The sequence below is a fragment of the Pongo abelii genome, chromosome 9 (genome assembly GCF_028885655.2).
Source record: "Pongo abelii isolate AG06213 chromosome 9, NHGRI_mPonAbe1-v2.0_pri, whole genome shotgun sequence".
Lineage (NCBI taxonomy): Eukaryota > Metazoa > Chordata > Mammalia > Primates > Hominidae > Pongo > Pongo abelii.
Genome location: NC_071994.2, coordinates 23,782,110 through 23,801,605, shown reverse-complemented (window position 1 = coordinate 23,801,605; position 19,496 = coordinate 23,782,110). Strand labels below are relative to the sequence as shown.

The 19,496-nt window shown below is 42.8% G+C and overlaps 2 protein-coding genes across 7 annotated transcripts in view; both read left to right on the top strand.

Annotated features, from left to right (window-relative positions):
* Positions 1 to 3,450, top strand: part of API5 (apoptosis inhibitor 5) — a 33,657-nt gene extending 30,207 nt beyond the window's left edge. Inside the window, exon 14 of the mRNA XM_063727943.1 lies at positions 3,191 to 3,450. Within this exon, the coding sequence (XP_063584013.1) occupies positions 3,191 to 3,198 (8 nt within the window). The 3' untranslated portion in view covers positions 3,199 to 3,450. The remainder of the gene's footprint in view (positions 1 to 3,190) is intronic.
* A 4,712-nt stretch (positions 3,451 to 8,162) lies between these two features.
* The window catches only part of TTC17 (tetratricopeptide repeat domain 17), a 144,109-nt gene continuing 132,775 nt past the window's right edge, over positions 8,163 to 19,496 (top strand). For 3 of the 6 annotated variants that reach the window (XM_054524474.2, XM_054524472.2, XM_054524471.2), the window contains exon 1: positions 8,200 to 8,399. In XM_054524474.2, the coding sequence (XP_054380449.1) occupies positions 8,241 to 8,399 (159 nt within the window). In that variant the 5' untranslated portion in view covers positions 8,200 to 8,240. Of the gene's footprint in view, positions 8,400 to 8,429; positions 8,816 to 19,496 lie in introns of those variants that run through there. The other 3 variants (XM_002821858.6, XM_024255692.3, XM_054524473.2) reach the window with 2 other exon arrangements.

Genomic DNA, 19,496 nt, shown 5'->3' with positions numbered 1-19,496 from the left:
TTGGATAGTTATTAACATTTATTGATTGCTTCTACTGTGCCAATAGGCTGAAAATATGAAGATGGACAAGAACTGCTCTCCGCCTTCAAGGAGTTCAGTCTTTTTTTTTTTTTTTTTTTTTGAGACAGAGTCTTCGCTGTGTCTCCCAGGCTGAAGTGTAGTGGCACAATCTCGGCTCACTGCAAGCTCCGCCTCCCGGGTTCATGCCATTCTCCTGCCTCAGTCTCCTGAGTAGCTGGGACTACAGGCACCCACCACCATGCCCAGCTAATTTTTTGTATTTTTAGTAGAGACAGGATTTCACTGTGTTAGCCAGGATGGTCTCAATCTCCTGACCACGTGATCCACCCGCCTTGGCCTCCCAAAGTGCTGGGATTATAGGTGTGAGCCACTGCCCCCAGCCCATAAGGAGTTCAGTGTTGATATAATTTTGTAAATCATCTTTAATTTTGATCCTTAAAAATTCTGATTTGAATTTATTTTTAGGAGCTAATCTTCTGAAAAAAAGGATTTGGTTTTTTTAATCAAAGCAAAACATCAGATAATTGCCAAATCATCATTAAATAAATCATTTCTATCTTCAGATAATGTGCAAAGCAAGTTGGAACTTAGTAATTTAACTGCCAGGCTTTATGAAAGTATTCCTGAAGTAGCACTAAGGTTGGTTGTGAGTGTTTAAAAGCTGGGGTTTAAGTGGATCAGGTTAAGATAACTAAATTCCCTTGGTGATCACATCTAGGCCTATAGCTTTCTTTTTTTTTTTTTGAGACAGAGTTTCGCTCTTGTTGCCCAGGCTGGAGTGCAATGGCGTGATCTTGGCTCACCGCAACCTCTGCCTCCCAGGTTCAAGCAATTCTCCTGCCTCAGCCTCCCGAGTAGCTGGAATTATAAGTGTCCGCCACCACGCCCAGCTAATTTTTTGTATTTTTAGTAGAGACGGGGCTTCACCATGTTGGCGAGGCTGGTCTCGAACTCCAGACCTCAGGTGATCCACCAGCCTCAGCCTCCCAAAGTGTTGGGATTACAGGCATGAGCCACCATTCCCGGCCTTCCAGGCTTATAGCTTTAAATACTATCTATATGCTAAGGAATGCCAAATTTATTTCCCCATTATTTCTTGCCTAGAGTTTCGTAATAACCTCCTAATTGATCTCCCTGCTGTCACACCTAACTCTCTACAATCTGCTTGAAACACAGCAGCAAAGAGACATCTACTTTTCTGCCAGAAATTGTTCACTGGCTCCCCGTTTCAGAATAGTAATCAAAAACATTACCATGGCTTTTAATTCTGACCTCAGCTGCTATTCTTCCCCTTGATCACTCTGCCGCAGCCAGTTAGCCTCATGCAGGCCAAAGACATCCTCCTGCCTTACAGCCCTTGCACTAGCTAGCTACCTCCTCTAGTCAGTATTCCTTATATCCACACATCTAACTCCTTTTTCAAATCCTCAAAGCTAACCTTCTCAATCCTATCTAATACTACAATGCCCCTTTCCACCCCACCAATACTCCAGACCCACTTACCCTACTATATGCTCTCCAGTTTTATCAACTTGTATGTTCACTCTATCCCCTACTGCTAGAATATAATGTGGCTAAAATGCCCCAAAAGTAAAGATTTTTGCATGTTGTTCATTCATAATCCTAAGCAGCCAGAACAGTGTTTTGTACATGGTAAGCTTTCAACTCATAATAAGTTGAAGGCACTGTTTTAAGCCTAGGGGATATAGTGGTGAACAAAACAGGCAAACTCCTGGAGTTTACATTCTCTTATGCAGATCCTGAGAAACTTAAGCCTGTACCAGAGTAGTAAGTGCTATAAGGGTACTGAAGCATTCTAATGTGCTTCAGCTAGTATAGATAAAATAGTCAGAAAAAAGCCTCTGAGTGATTAATTGGAGCTGAGACCTGGATAATGATACCAAGCCAGCCTCGTGAAGACCTCAAGGAAAAGCATTTGAGATCGAGGCAACAAAATGTGCAGGACACTTAGCTTTTAAGAATGTGCCAAACTGTGTTAGAGAATGGGCTATCTCAGAGTTCTTAGATTCCTAACCTTGACCTCAGAAGTCCTAAGTTCATCCTCTACTACAGTAGTGAACTGCTTTCAGTAACTGAAAGTTAACACCATACTCTTTCTGACATTAGGAATTTTTCCTCTGGAAAATCATGGTTCCTTGATTCTGCCCATTTATCTGGCTGATTCAGGTCTGAGTAAATTTGACCCTCCTTGGGACACCTTTCCTCTCAAGTTGGTTACAGGACTACCTATTATGTGCTTCCTCAGTAGGTGGGTAAAAAACAGCAGGAGAGAGATCATTGTAATCAGCGTGATTGAAACTAAAGCTTAAACTAATATGAAATCTAACATACCAATAAAAACCTAAGATGACTATCTTGCTATCCTCAGAGCAGCCCTGGTGTCACTGTGAGTTTGAATCCTTGGTCTCGTCCATGGTAGCCCTCATACTTCAGACTGCCTGATCTATTTGCCAAAGATTTCTAAATGAAATTACTATATTAGGTATCCTCTGCCTCCCTTTTAAAAATCCTCTTCACTCACCGTGCATATTGATGTTGAAGAGTTACACAGGTAAAGCCCTTCTTGCTATAACCAGGCTCCTTTCCAACCTGTTCCCCTCCACCCTGCTTCCGACCAATTCAAAATTACTCTTAAAGACTTAATTATGGCCGGGCGCAGTGGCTCACCCCCTGTAGTCCCAGCACTTTGGGAGGCCGAGGCAGGCGGATCACAAGGTCAAGAGATCGAGACCATCCTGACCAACATGGTGAAACCCCGTCTCTACTAAAAATACAAAATTTAGCCAGGTGTGGTGGCATGCATTTGTAGTCCCAGCTACTAGGGAGGCTGAGTTAGGAGAATTGCTTGAATCTGGGAAGCGGAGGTTGCAGTGAGCCGAGATTGTGCCACTGCACTCCAGCCTGCCAAAAGGCGAGACTCCGTCTCAAAAAAAAAAAAAAAAAGATTATATATAGTAGGATGCCAATAATTCCTTCCATTCCTACTCAAACATGCTGTTTCTCCTATCAAGATGAATCTGTGTCCATCCACACTTGAATTTGGGCTAAGCTTGTTATTTTCCTTAACCAGGAGAATGCAGAAGTGATGCTTTACCACTTCTGGGGCCTGACCCTCTGAAAGCCTGGCAGCTTCCTTTTATTCTTTCAGCACCCTGAGCCACCCTGTAAGAAGTCTATGTAACTACCTTGTCTAAGAGAGGCCCAGCTACCCCCAGCCATTTCAACCACTCCAACTAAAGCACCAGACATCTTGGAGCCAGTTTGGAACATTTCAGCCTCAGCTGAGCTCCTAGCTGAATGCAGCCTTAAGAGTGACCCCAGCCAACACCAGGAGTAGCAGAAGAACCACCCAGCTGAGTCCGACAAACTGAAAAATAATAAATCATCTTTTAAGGCTTAAAATTTAAACCTCTAAGACTTATGTTGGTTTTATTACAAAGCAAAAGATAACAGAATGTAAGCCAGAGTGTTACCCTCCTCCCTAGGGGTATTTATATCTTAAATATTTTGTCTAAGGAATAGGCAGTATGTAAATCCTTTGCAATTTTCAGGTAAGGTGGCCCAAGGGAGGATATTAATCCAGAAAGATCATTCTATCAACAGAATGAATTCTAATTCATAACTTCAAGAATTCTATGATTTATAGTAATAGTAAATAAAAGACCTATTTGCTAAAATATGTTCAAAGACTAAATTATATGCAGTTAGGGAGTTGCCTATCATTCGTTGAACTAAGAAATCACAATTTGAGATATCAGCAATTTTGTCAACTGCCATCCTGTATTTCTATAAGTTTCATCTAAGAGGAAAAGTATAATGAAAAAAGAAACATCAGATCTTAGAACAACAGAATAAAAGAACGGTGACAAGTGATCTAGATGTGGAAAATTAGGAACAATTTTATTTAGGTTAAGATTTTTGTTTTATTCACACAAAATGGGAATGCTACATTTGGGGGAGCTAAAAAACTGAGTCAACAAACTATTTTGCACAGAAGCTCCAAGGAAGATAAAAATGTTAGTATAGGAAATGCTTCATGTCCTCAGTTGCTAGTGTAGGTAATTAAAGAATTGCAAGATGACAGGTCCCTGTATGGCCTTGGCCATGCCAGCTCTTCCCCCTCTTGCTTGCAATTTTCAGGCAGAATGTACTGAGAATGCAACATCCTGAGATAAGGAGGAAGCTTCCAGAACAACCTGGGCTGCGTCCTCATTTTTCCTAAAACAGGATGTTCTGCAACACTTGTACTCAGCAATCTCAGTTATACCCAGGGTACAAAACCCAAAGTGTTTTTGGAGTCCCTCATCTGTGCTGCAACATGGGGTATGTGCAGATGAGGCTCCATCTGCCCTAAGCAGCTTTCCTGAGCCATGGGATCAGCTAACCATGGATCCTCCATTTCTGTGTATCTTTGCTGCCTATTTGTAAAAAATTTGCTTTGCCTGACTTACTGTTTGAGTGTTCTGCCTCACCAGATTAGAACTAAGAACTTTTGCAAGAACGACTCAAGAGTTTGGCTGTTCAAAGTTTATAAATAATATCACAAAGCAGCATAGTATTGTCATATTACTGCTACAGAATTCAGAGGTGGCAAACAAGTTGACAGACATTTTTGCAGGCTAGGATTTCAACTGTATCTTAAATAGATTTGAGAAAGCAGCATGAGGAAAGGATTTTAGGCAGGGAACAGGAGCAAAAGTATGTCTAAATTAGTCTGTGATACTTAAAACAGTTCAGTGAAAGACTAGAAGAATGATACTTGGCAGTCAGGATCTGTGGTAGGCAAAATTCTAAGATGATCCCCAATGGTCCTTGCCCTCATAAAATCTCCCCTACATATATTAAAACATCATATTGTACACTAAATATATACAATTTTGTCCATTTCACCTTAATAGAGTAGAAAAGGGGGAAATTTCCTAACTTGACTATGTGGGTAAAACGTGAATATGATATCACTCCTGTGATTATAGGTTTGGATGTGGTTAGGGCCGCCAAAACTCATGTTGAAATTTGGTACCCAATGTGGCAGTGTTGGGAGATGGGGCCTAGTGGAAGGTTTCTGGGTCATGGGGGTGGATCTGTCATGAACAGATTAATGCCCTCACGGTGGTGGTGGAGGGAGGTGAGTTCTTGCTCTCTCAGGAATGAATTAGTTCTCGAGTGTGGGTTGTTAAAGAGTTTGGCTTTCTTGATTTGTCTCTCTTGCTGCTTCTCTCAACATGTGATCTCTATGCACACCCACTCCCCTTCTGCTTTCCTCCCTAAGTGGAAGCAGCGTGAGGCCCTTACCAGATGCAGCTGCCCAATCTTGGACTTTTCAGCCACCAGAATCATAAGCCAATTAAACCTCTTTTCTTTATGAATTGCCCAGCTTTAGGCATTCTGTTATAACAACACAAAATGGACTAAGATAATGTTATATGGCAAACGGAATTTTTGCAGACGGCATTAAAGTTACTAATCAGTTGAATAAAAAGGGATATTATTCAGATAGACCTTATCAACTCACATGAGCCCTTTAAGTCTAGGCTTAGAGATAGAGGAATTCAAGAGATTTCAGCAGCGGAAATATTCTCCTGCTTGCCTTCAAGGAATAACTGCCATTGTGAGAGCCACATGGTAGAAAACTGTGGGTAGCCTCAGTGTTAATGGCCACAATCAGCAGCCAGTAAGAAAATGGAGCCCTCAGTCCTACATTAGCAATAAATTGAATTCTGCCAAGGACTTGAAGAATGAGCTTGACTGAGGACCCCCAAGCCTCAGATGAGATTGCAGCCTTGATATAAGCCTAGTGACACTGAGCCGAGAACTCAGTCACACCACAGCAGAAGACTCTTGCCCCAAGGAAACTGTCAGATAATGTGTTAAGCTAAGTTTGTGGCAATTGTTACACAGCATTAGAAAACTAATACAGGATCCCAAAAGATAAGAGTTATCATCTACAGAAAATAGGTGGTATAATAAAGCTATAGAAGCTATAATTCCACCCCTTTAGAGGTTAACTTGTGAAGGTCAAAGAAATTGCTGATAGCAAAATATGTGATGCTGGGGCCTTTCTCAAATTCCTCACTAACCTTCATTCATTCTCAGGCTCTCAGATCTAGAGTCAGGTGGATCTGAGTCCAAACCTGAGCTCTACCACTTAGCAATATGATCTTGGCCAACTTACTTAACTAGCCAGAGCTTGGTTAAGTTGTGACGATTAATAGGAACTATGCATGTACAGGACCCAGGATGTATTAAACACTCAAGAAATGTTAGATGATGATTATGATGTCAGCTTTATACACAAGAAATAGGGTTGACCTCTATGCCCCAAAAATAAGATGCTGAGACAAAAGGGATTCCATCATTTGCCACTTCTCTATTTTAAAATTCTGAAACACTCCCTATTGCCTATGTCTAAACTCCAAGAAACTCTTACAACATGCCACTGACTTCACCTTTTCTTTTCTTGAGACGGATTCTCGCTCTGTCGCTTAGGCTGGAGTGCAGTGGTGTGATCTCGGCTCACTGCAATCCCCGCCTCCTGTGTTCAAGCAATTCTCTGCCTCAGCCTCCCAAGTAGCTGGAATTACAGGCGCCCACCACCACGCCTGGCTAATTTTTGTATTTTTAGTAGAGATGGGGTTTCACCATCTTGGCCAGGCCGGTCTTGAACTCCTGACCCCAGTGATCCACCCACCTCGGCCTCCCAAAGTGCTGGGATTACAGGCGTGAGCCCCCGCGCCCGGCCAACTTCACCTTTTCACTTATTATTCTGCCTGAACCAGCACCTGAGCTCCAAGCCTTTTTTTCACCTGGTTGGTTGCTCTCTCCTGTACATATGCATTCATACACCCCCATTATCCTGTATTTTAATTGTTAACCTGCCAATAATATCTCACTATATTGCACACTGCCCAATGGTTACATTTCCATACCCAGAGACTATCAGAGTACCAGACAAAAAGCAAATAAGCCATATATTTGTAATGAAATGAATGTTCATTAAAGAACAAGAAAAGCTGTTCCTGCAATGAAGAAAAAAAAACACCAATGCTGTGGTTGTTTCTGTATTTCTATAGCGTGGTGTTTAAACACTTAGCAATTGCTCTCCTGCATACACTTGTGTAGAGAAGTGGTTAAACAATATTCTCATCCTTCTTTTCCCAAGGAGAAAACCAAAAGCATACAACCTTAAATAACACAGAGGGCAATCTTGAAAGACCTAAAATGACATATCTAGCAAGAAGCTGGCAGCCAAGCTTGTCACCTGCCTGACTGTTGGTTCACTAGAGGGAAGTGGTTCTCAAACTTTAATATGTATACCAGTCACCTGAAGCTATTGTTAAAATGTAGTCTGATTCAGCAGGTTGCGGGGGAGAGGGGGAAGAGCCGAGAATGTGCAGGTCTAAAAAGCTCCCAGGTGATGCCAATGCTTCTGGTCTCCAGACCTAGACCTCTAGCTTAGACCTGTGCTGACCAGTACGTTAGCCACATGCGGCTATGAAGCCCCTGACATATGACTAGATAAGCTGTCAGTGTAAAATGCCAATTTCCAAGACTTAGTTAAAAAAAAAAAAAAGAAACTATCTCAATGATTTGTACAGACCACATTGAATTAATATTTTGTGTATTTTGAGTTAAATAAAATGTACTAGTAGGGTTACTTCCCTCTACATTTTACATTCCACACGTGGCTCGCATTATAGTGCTACTGGACAGCGGTGACCTAGACTAACAACCGTCTCCATTCTGAAGCTTCCACTATTGTGAGACTTTAAGAATAAAAGCAACACCTCTCTTCCCATAGGTGGTTCGAAAGCACACCTTTTGTTCCCCAACTATCTACCAGAAATAAAACGAAAAAGCAAAGATTTAAAAAACAACAAAACTGAGTCCTCTCACTTCTGCTTAAGCTCCACCTAAGCCACTGCTTTTCTCTCCCTCTGGTTCCCACGCTCCGAGATCGTATCACCCACAGAAAAACAATAACTAAAAAGCGGTCTCCATTCCTGAAGCCAAGCTGGGAGAGGTGCCGAAGGTCGCCCTTCCTGGCCGCCGAAACCGAGGCGAACGAAACTTGGTAGTCAGCGAGCTACGCCCTCTCGGCTCCTCCTCCTGCTCCTCCTCCAGGGCCGACCTCTTCAAGATGGCGGGCGCTGGAGACTAGCTTCCGCTTCCGGTGTGAGCGGCCCGGCCGGGGGGGCAAGATGGCGGCGGCAGTAGGGGTCCGTGGCCGGTACGAGCTGCCGCCTTGCTCCGGCCCAGGCTGGCTCCTCAGCCTTTCCGCCTTGCTGAGTGTGGCGGCACGAGGGGCCTTCGCCACCACGCACTGGGTCGTCACGGAGGACGGGAAGATCCAGCAGCAGGTAGCGGCCGGGGCCTCCCTCTTCTCCCGTGCCCGCCCTCGCCCCGGGGGGAGTCCCCTGCTTGGCCCCTGGCTGTTGGGCTCCGCGCAGCCCCGCCCCCAGCCTACCCTCACATGGTGGTGGCACCGCGACCCCGGACTCCCTGCATTCGGACCAGGCACTTCCCGCTCCCCACTTGTCTCCTGGTCCTCGTTTGGCCGCCTAGAAGTTCTCACCCACCTCGCGGGCCGCGCGCCGCGTGGGGAAGAGTCGCCCAGCTGCGGGGGACGGGCCCTACGGACCTTTTTTAGCTTGGGGTTTAGAAATCACAGATTTCAGGATTCCTGCCTTTGGTGCCTCTCGTGTTCACGCGTCACCGGCCCTCCCCGAGGAAATAGAAAGCAGGTGGCAGCGCCAGGGTGTGTGCGAGTCCCAAGGTATGACAGCTTCTGCACCCCTAGCCTGTGGACCATTCGTGCTGTTCCCCTAGTCTCGTCTGTCACATGGTGGATTTCGTTTCTGGTTGTGTTGGTTTCAGCTTGTACCGTTACTGAGGTCAGCAGTGGCTCATTAGAAACAGCATAGAAACACTCCCCTTCCGAAGGAATGCTTGAAAGATGCCGCTGGTGGCGTTGCCTGCATCTTTTCAGCTGTTACTGCCCTCGTTTCCCAGTGTACTTTGCTTTGTTTCTTTACCTAGTTCCTGTGACCCAGCCTCGCATGGAGGATATGCGATTTCCTGGATTCTTGTATGCCTGAACTAATTCCTCAGAGGCGAGACTGCTTTTCTTATATAACTTTATGATTGCCTGCATTTTGTAAATGCTGCTCGTGCCTAACGAGTGCGTATGTGTGTTTTCCGCTACAGAATGTTGGTAAACTTACTGACTTCGAACACTTGAGAACAATCTTGAAGTGTCTAGCAGACATTTAGAAAGTGAAGTGTGTGCCCCATGCAATTTAGCCCACTGATCTAAAACGTTTTAACTAGTGTGGTGGGAAATTACTGGTCCTTTGGGTTGTGTGTAATGAATCATGATAGGAACACATTCCAACGTTTAAGGTGAGGTTTAGATTTAGATTTGCCGTGTAATGTAATTGCAAATTCTATCTCAAATATAATAAGTATAATTAAAAATCTGCCTAGGTATTCATGAGTGGTTTTCAGCATATCTGAGAAAAGACCGTGTTCCTATTGGGTAACGTTTTCTATGTAACATACATAAAGAACAGTTTCCTTTTCATTGCCATACGATCTGAGACTTTAAATATATGTGTATGTGTTTCAGAAACCCAAGAAAACACTGTAAGACCATATGTGAGTGCTGGTTGCTTCCACCCTTCTTTTGTTTCCTGATAGTGGTTTTCCCTGAGGTCTCTATGAAGACGTGGAATTAAGTCACTCCTGCTGCATTTTGGGGAGCCTTTCTCCTATTGGCTCTTCTGCAATATTGTTTTTGGCCACAGCTATTTATACTCTATGACATTGACTTCTCCTTCCCATTTTGGTGTCCTACCACTCAGCTGAAAAAGTAGCCCATCTAAAAAGTGAAAGCTGGTAGAAATGTTTTATGTATATGCTTAACATTACAATGGGAAAGTAGAGTCTGATTTTTTTTTTTTTTAAACAAATTCCTTCTTTTTGCACTTTGGATACATATGTATTAATGGGGGAAGGCAGGGGTTACTGGAAACTTGCCTCAGAGAAGCGGGGAAGAGCTGAAGAATCTTTTGGATCTCTGCCAAGTCACTCCTGAGCTAAGTAATTAGGCTTAAAGTTTAAAAAGCAAGATTTCTTTATTACATGACTTTTTAAGTGATCCTTTTCATTGAATTTTCCAATACTTTGCTATACATAACATTTACAGCGTTATGTTCAGGCAGCCACAAAATTTTATGCCAGAAGAAATAAGGTTGGTGTCTACAGTGTAACAATAAGAGGCCAGGGGAGGAAAGTTGGATTTAATCTGAAGAAAAGGCACCACATATAAATAAAGTAAAAGAGTTGGGTGCTGTGGTGAGCTACTGAGTTCCACTCTGATAGCTGATTGTGCATGACCCATGCTTCCCTTCCTGGCGATAATTTGTATGCAGGTAGAATCCAAACTCTCAATTTAGATCGTGATTAATTATAACATTTGTATATACTGTACTTAAGGACTTGAAAGATCCCATTAGTGTATGAAATCCATATATATTGCAGATTTGTACATTCAGAAACATAATTAAAAGCTTAGTGTATACAGATGCTCCTCAGCTTATGAAGGGGTTATGTGCTGATAAACCCATTGCAAGTCAAAAATACTGTAAGTCAAAAATGCATTTAATGTACCTACCAAACATTGTAGCTTAGCCTAACCTACCTTAAACGTGCTCACAATACTTACATTAGCCAAATTTGGGCAAAATCATCTAACAGCATCTTTTACGATAAAGTATCAAAATACCTCATGTAATTCATGAATACTTCACTGAAAGTGAAAAACAGAATGGTTGTATAGGCACTCAGTACAGTTGCTACCAAATGCATATCACTTTTGCAGCATTGTAAAGTCAAGAAATCATAAGTTGAACCATCGAAAGGTGGGGGCCATCTGTATACTTTGTCCTGACATACCAAATTCTTGCTCCTTATTCTTGGTTACAATATTTGAATGAGAGCAAAAGTGTGATTTAAGTTTTAAAGTGACCTACTACCAGGCAAAGGGCTAAGGGCTAACTGGATTAACAGCTTTTAGAAAATTAGAGTGGTACATACCTTTTGAGAACCTTTAATATTAAACATATCCAAATTAGATATATGGGTCATTGTTTTCCACAGTGATCATAAAGAAGTACTTATGACTTAAAAATCTGAATTGTGCCGGGCGCAGTGGCTCACGCCTGTAATCCCAGCACTTTGGGGAGGCCGAGGCGGGCGGATCACGAGGTCAGGAGATCGAGACCATCCTGGCCTAACACGGTGAAACCCCATCTCTACTAAAAATACAAAAAATTAGCCGGGCGAGGTGGCGGGCGCCTGTAGTCCCAGCTACTCGGGAGGCTGAGGCAGGAGAATGGCATGACCCTCCGGAGGGTGGAACCTGCAGTGAGCCGAGATCGCGCCACTGCACTCCAGCCTGGGCAACAGCGAGACTCTGTCTCAAAAAAAAAAAAAAATCTGAATTGTCCAAAATACAGATTTTAACAGGGACATTTTCCATCATTATAACTTTTTTTTTGAGATGGAGTTTCACTCTTGTTGCCCAGGCTGGGATGCAATGGCGCTATCTTGGCTCACCACAACCTCCACCTCCCGGGTTCAAGCGATTCTCCTGCCTCAGCATCCCGAGTAGCTGGGATCACAGGCATGCACTACCACACACAGCTAATTTCTGTGTGTGTGTGTGTGTGTGTGTGTGTATTTTTAGTAGAGACAGGGTTTCACCATACTGGACAGGCTGGTCTCGAACTCCAAACCTTGTGATCTGCCCACCTTGGCCTCCCAAAGTGCTGGGATTACAGGTGTGAGCCGCTGTGCCCGGCCATTATAACTTTTTAAGTACAGCAAGGAGTCTTTCCCAGGAGAGATGAAAATTCATTTGATTTTTTATATTTCAAGGTTTAGCAGACAGTAAAGATAGGCACCCACCAGTTACATACCGCAGACTTGTCAACATGCATATGTATTGGAAATGGTACATCCTTTGGTGGGTTGAAAAGGGGGCTTATGTAAGAGCAAGGAGCATACATTCCTGCAGGCAACCTCTTCACAGTCAGAGCTGGGGCTGCTGCAGGCAGCAGCTGGTGTCCATTATTTGGCATGATGGTTAAAGGAATTATTTCTTTTTCTTTTAGAGATGGGGGTCTTTATTGCCCAGGCTGAAGTGCATGGTTATTCCCATGCATTGCAGCCTTAATTGATCTTCCTACCTCAGCCTCCTGAGTAGGTGGGGCTACAGGCTTGTGCCACCATGCCCAGCAAGTTGTTGCATTTCACAATCCCTGCCTCAGCTAGGAAGCATACCTTGCCCAATTTTTAGGTTACGTTTACTGAGCTGCCACTGAATTCCCAAATATGGTCCAGGGAATCCTGGAGCTGGGATGTGGAGAGAACATTCCAGTCACTAAGTTCCTTTTCCACTGGTGTCAGGGGAAGGCTAAGAGAAACCCCCTCCTCTTCTCCTCTCCACTCTGTCCTGTTTTCCTAGCTTTGGGCTTTGACATACCTCTGATGCCCTAGTGTCTGTTGCTGGTACCTGGAACCTAGTAAGGCTATCTCAGTTTATTTAAGCAAGGGTCCTTAACTTGGACCCCATGGACTTAAGAAGTGAGCTATTATAATCTAGTTACTAAAAGGATCACTATCATAATCAGGCCTGTGGATCTTTTGGTTGACTTTGTGAAAAATAGGTTTCAAGATAAATTTTGTGTTGTTTCATTTTGATGTTGTTTTTGCTTAATCACTAGTTTGGCAATATCTACTTTCTGTATTCTGTTTTCTATTTTTTATCAGTGTCTGGCAATTTACTTGCATCAAAGGTTAAACTTCTGTGAATTTGCCTAAGAGCCTAACCACTCTATGACACTTCATTTCGTTGAAAAAAAGTATGTTCCATGTTCTAGGTAGCAGCTAACAGAGAAACTCTTGAAATGTTACCAGTTTGTTAGTTGTAGCCTTATTGAATCAAGAAGTTGTATTGCTAGTACTGAGTTCTCTGCCTCTGGATATTCTTTTTCTTCATAAGTGGAGGGCTAAAAATTTAAGTAAATTAAGAGTATCTGTTTCAGCTGTCTTATACATTTTAATATTTGTATTCTTTGTCACTATTTCCCTCTTCTCCAGTCTTACTTAGAACTGTGGACTTTCAGATTTGGAAAACATTCTTAAAGATTATGTAGTACAACTCCTAAGAGAGAAAGTCACTCAAAGTCATGTAACTAACGTGTGGCATTTCGTGGCAATAGTAAGTAAAAATGGATTAGTCTGCAGTAGCATGCAAGCGAGCGCCTTGTACTCAGTAAGTTTGAAGTAGATTTTTTCCTCTCATAACACCTACAAATGAAAGACTACAAAGAAACATACAAGCAAAAATGGAAATAATGAAGTAAAGGTATCTTCTTTTCCAGTTTGCTTTATCTCCATTGAATGTTTTGTAGTAACTTAAGATTCAGGGTAAGTGGGTGTGGAAGGGTCCTAAATGAGTGTGAGTTCATTCAGCATTTACTTAATCGTTTTGCCCCCAGTCAGGCCAGTATCTTCGGAGTACAGATCCTCTTTTTTTTTTTTTTTGAAACGGAGTCTCACTCCTATCACCCAGGCTGGAGTGCAGTGGTGTGATTCTGGCTCACTGCAACCTCTGTCTCCTGGGTTTAAGTGATTCTCCTGTCTCAGCCTCCCAAATAGCTGGGACTACAGGTGTGCACCACCACACCTGGCTAATTTTTGAATTTTTAGTAGAGACAGGGTTTCTTCATGTCGGCCAGGTTGGTCTTAAACTCCAGGCCTCAAGCGATCCTCCTGCCTTGGCCTCCCAAAGTGCTGGGATTACAGGTGTGAGCCATTGTGCCCAGCCATTAATAGCTTGTAAGTGAAGGCCTGGTTTAATTTTGGTCTGATGTTAAGTAATTTGGTTAATCTGGGAGAGAGCATCCATATGGCACTGTGAAGCTGACAGCTTTATTTCTGTACTTTTCAAAAGTAACTCATCTTTTTTTTGTCATAAAGGACTGTTTCTATGTTTATACACTTCCGGGATTTAGTTACACCTGGAGAGGTCATGGTGGTTATTCACTAATTTGCTAGGCATCTGCCAAACCTTTGCAGTTTGTCCAGGACCTTCGCTTCAAAATGATTCTCATTCAGTCCATTTTTTCAGATATTGTCGACTGTTATTTTTCTTCTTATAAATTACTGAGATTCTGACTTTGTTTATGCTGTAGGGCAGTGAGAGGAGCTTGGAAATGTACAGAAATAAATTAGAACTTTAAACAATTTTCCCACTTTTTCAATTTTTTAAATTTTTATTTATTTATTTTTTTATTTTTTTGAGACAGAGTTTCGCTCTTGTTGCCCAGGCTGGAGTATAGTGGTGTGATCTCGGCTCACTTCAACCTCTACCTCCTGGATTCAAGCGGTTTTCTTGCCTCAGCCTCCTGAGTAGCTGGGATTATAGGCATGTACCACCATGCCCGGCTAATTTTGTATTTTTAGTAGAGACAGGGTTTCTCCTGGTCAGGCTGGTCTCAAACTCCTGACCTCAGGTGCTCCGCCTGCCTCGGCCTCCCAAAGTGCTGGGATTACAGGCGTGAGCCACCACGCCCGGCCATAATGTTTTTTATTTTTTAAAGACAGGTCACTCTGTCACCCAGGCTAGAGTGCAGTGGCACCGTCATAGCTCACCGTGACCTTGAACTCCTGGGCTCAAGTGATCTTCCCACCACAACCTCCCTAGTACCTGGAACTACAAGTGCATGCCACCACACCTGGCTAGTTTTTTTTTTTTAATTTTTTGTAGAGATGGGGTTGTACCATGTTGCTCAGGCTGGAGTTCAGTGGCATGATTATGGCTCATTGTAAAGTTGAACTCTTGGGCTCAAGTGATCCTCCCACCTCAGCCTCCCATGTAGCTGGGACTACAGGCACGTGCCACCACACCCAGCTAATTTTTGTATTTTTTGTAGAGACGGGGTTTCGCCATGTCACCCAGGCTGATCTTGATCTCCTGAGCTGAAGCAATCACCTGCCTTGGCCTCCCAAAATGCTGGGATTACAGGCGTGAGCCACCACGCCTGGCCAGCTCATCTCCTTCTTAACTTTGTTGTTTCTGTTTTTGTTTCTTTGCCCTTGCTCTTTTTCATACTCACCCTCTAGATCAGTAGTTCTCAAACTTTACCTTGTACAAAAATAATTGGGGAATTGGGAGTTGCTTGCTTAAAATGCAGATTTCCAAGACACCCAGAGTATCTGATTCAGTAGGTTGGTGGTAAAGCCAAGGATTCTACGTTTTTATCAAACTCCTTAGGAGAGTATAATGCAGGTAGACCGCACATAGTCCAAGAAATTCAGTTTTAGATATTGCCATCCTTCCAGCTTCTGTTCCAGTTTTTTAAAACTCTGTACATATACCTGAGCATCAGTTACCATATATATGCTGAGAGTATCTGCATTCCTTTTGTAACTTAGTTTTTTTTCTCCAGAGTTGTAGATTTAAGACTTTTTTTTTTTTTTTTTTTTTTTTTTTTGAGATGGAGTCTTGCTCTGTCGCCAGGCTGTAGTGCAGTGGCGCAATCTCGGCTCACTGCAACCTCCATCTCCCGGGTTCAAGCAATTCTTCTGCCTCAGCCTCCCGAGTAGCTAGGACTAGGGCCGTGTGCCACCATGCCTGGCTAATTTTTGTATTTTTAGTAGAGAGGGTGTTTCACTGCATTGGCCAGGATGCTCTCAAACTCCTGACCTCGTGATCCACTAGCCTCGGCCTCCCAAAGTGCTGGGATTACAGGCATGAGCCACCACACCCAGCCTATAACTTCTAATTCCATGTGAATGTCTCCTAAGTACTTCAAGTTAAAATGACCAAATTGAAATTCATTTTTACCCCAAACTTGCATCAAGCCGTATTATTGCTAATGTAATGAAAGATACTACCAACCACTGTTCATATGGTTTGGCTGTGTCCCCACCCAAATCTCCTCCACCATAATTGTGAGGCTTCCCCAGCCACATGGAACTGTGAGTTCTCCATTAAACCTCTTTCCTTTGTAAATTGCCCAGTCTCGGGCATGTCTTTATCAGCAGCGTGAAAACAGACTAATACAACTAACTACCTATTTGTTCACGTCAGAAATCTAGTTGACTTTAATTCCTTAGTCTCCCTTAGCCCTCACCAAGATCTTTGTTTTACTAATTATATTTTACTTCTTCCCATAGCTACTATCATTACTCTAATTCAGGCCACCTTATTATTGCCACAGCTTCCTGTTCTTCTCCTTTGTTTTATTTAATTAAAAATTTTGAAACCATCCTGGGCAACATGGTAAAACCCCGTCTCTACTAAAATACCAAAAAATTAGCCTGGCATGGTGGTGCACACCTGTAATCCAAGCTACTCGGGAGGCTGAGGTGGGAGAATCGCTTGAGCCCGGGAGGTGGAGGTTGTAGTGACCCAAGATCGTGCCACTGTACTCCAGCTTGCGTGACAGAGTGAGACTCCGCCTCAAAAAATAAAAAAACTGAATTCAGAAATAATGCATGGCATTGTAAAAATAAACATCCACCATGCCAGCATGGGAATATTTAAAGTAATAAAGTGAAATCCCTCCACCTCTGTGCACTCTCACTCCCCAGGGAAAGCTACCTTTAATAGTTTGGTGCATATCCCAGGTCATGGTCCAAACTCTTTCTATTGACAAGGTTTTGGTGGCGGGGAGGGAGACAGATTCTCGAACATATCTTATGTGACCTGGCCCTTCCTCTCTAGCCTTATCTCTGGTCATCCTTGAGTACCGCACCCTAACCCTAGAATAACACACACGGCCATCTGACTTAGCTTTTGTGAGCATCCCCAAATATGCCGTGTTCTTACTTCTTCTGGGCCTTTGCACATGTTGTTCTTCCCCAACACTCGAGTCTAGCTGAGTCATACTCATCATAATATAAACATCATTTTCTCAGTGAAGCTTCTGGTATGCCCAAATTTGAGTAAGCTGTTCTATGTGCTTCCATAGCATCCTGAATTCCTTTATGAAAGGATCTACCATACTATGTTGGGCCTGCCTACTTAGGTAAATGCCACACTAGACATTTCTCAATGAATCCTTATAGTATTCAGTAATATCTTAGTCATCTGGGGACTAAGCCTGAAAGAAGCCTCTGACTTCCATGTCTTTAAAGCTTTGAGTCACGCGTTATTGAATCAGCCCGTAGGCCCTCAGAAAAGGTGCACAGTAGGTGTGAAGAGCCATAATTTCAGAGATCATTCCTGCTTATCTACTGTAGTCATGCTGTGTTATGCAAGGGAAATCATCCTCGCTGTCTTTGTACCAGTTTAGATATATCTAAAAGGTCAGCTTTAATGCGCAGGCATCAAAAAGCAAAAAGTATGGGGCAACAAGAGACAATGAAAAAGATAAGCAGAAGAAAATAATCAGAAAAAACAGAGGCGAGGTAGATGAGAAATGGCAGCTGCACTGTTGAGGAGGGATTAGAACCAGCTGTGGGGTTCAGCAGTTGTTGCGGTTTAGAAGCCACTCTGGTGAAAGTAAACAGAAGGCGCTCTGATAGTGAAGAATAAATAAGAGGGCTCGCGAGCTGCTCACGTCAAAAATTAGAACAACTTTGCATTCCAAAATGTTAAGGAGCAGGGTGTAAGCTAAAACCTGCGTCTCAGCTGTACTCCTTGATAGCAGAAGTGAAAACAGGAATGTGTGTGTGTGTGTGTGTGTGTGTGTGTGTGTGTGTGTGTCTCTTTTACAGACAGACACCCTAAAAGAGTTATTTGTGCTCATGGAGTCTCCTCTCTCTCCCTTTTTTAAGCCCCCTCCAATTCATCCTTCATCCCTACAACTCTTGTCAAGATACCCAGAGCCTATGCTCAGTTCTCACTAATCTTAAGTTCTTAGCAGCCCAGCATTTGTCTTCATATCTTATTCAGCTATTTTCTTACATGCTTACCTAAAAGAGTGGCTGACACATAGTATACATTGAGGAAACACTGAGTAAGGGAGAGAGAATGTGTGCAACTAAGCAACTTTTTACACCTGTAATAGCTCTTACATGCATTAGCATACGGAAGAGCCAACACATATTCCTGGTTTTTCTTCTCAATCCCTGGCCCTGACTTCTGATTCTCTACTGCTGAATTCGCCTTTTCTTGATGAGTCTTAGATGTTGGTGTGCCCCTTTTGTTCCCTCTGTACATATGTTCACCAGATGATCTTTTGCAGTCTCGGGGCATAAAGTACCATTTATATTCTAAAGACTCTCAAATCTTATGTGCAGTTTCAACTTCTTCCTGAACTTCAGACTCATATATCCAGCTGCCTACTGAACATCACCATTTAGCTGTCATCACAAATACATCATGTCCTAAACTCAACTCTTGATTTTCTACCCCACCACACCTGATCTTCCCCCATTCACAAAATTGCCCAGGTCCAAAATTTTGGTATCTTCTTGACTCTTTCTCAAATTTCAAACCCAACCTAGCAATAACTTGTCAGCCCTACTACCAGAATGTTTCCTGAATCCAGCCATGTCTTTCCACCTCCATTTCTGTAACTCTAGTCAATACTGTCTTCATCTCTTTGCAGAACCTATGCAGTGGCTTCCTACCTGGTCTCCTTGCTTCTACTTTTGTCCCCTAGATCTGTTATCTCCAGAGCTGCCAAAGTAATCTCTTAAAAAGCACAGCTGGTTATGTCACTCCCTTTGGTATAGGAGGGAAACAAAGAACATCAGAAAATCTTCAGTAGTTTCCCGTCATACTTAGATTAAAATCTGGAGTTTTCCTTATGGCCTACAAGGTCCTGTAAGGTCTAGAACCTGGCCCCTGTCTACTCCTCCAGCCTCAGACACCACTTTCTTCCTTGTGTGGTGTAGTGTGCTCTGCCTCAGCCATACCAGCCCTCGGGATGTTCTTCAAACCACCAAGCTTGATTCTGCCTTTGGACCTTTGTCCTTGCTTCTTCCTCTGCAGATGGCATCACAGCTCAGCCTCTCTCTCCTTTCAGGTCTCTTTTCACATATCATCTCTTGTTCTAACTACTTTTATGTAAAACAGCATCTGTTTGAGCCATGACTGTTGTGTCTTGATCCAGCTTTTCACTTACCTTCCTTTTAGAATTGCAAATGTTCTACTTTATTAATTATGTTATTTGTATATGCCCTGGTGACATGAATTAGAAAATGTGGACTGGTAGCACTATTGTAAGAAGTTACTCCTTTGTGGTTCATGTTGAAAATGGTTACTAACTTGCTTGTCAATTAGGAGAATGGTGATTGTTTGCAGACACGAATATTCTCATAAAATTGACGGCAACACTATAGATGTTCAAATCTAGATAACAACTGTGCAATATGTGTCCCATACCTAGGTTATTTTATGTAAATTTACAACTGTAAAGATACATTTGTATATT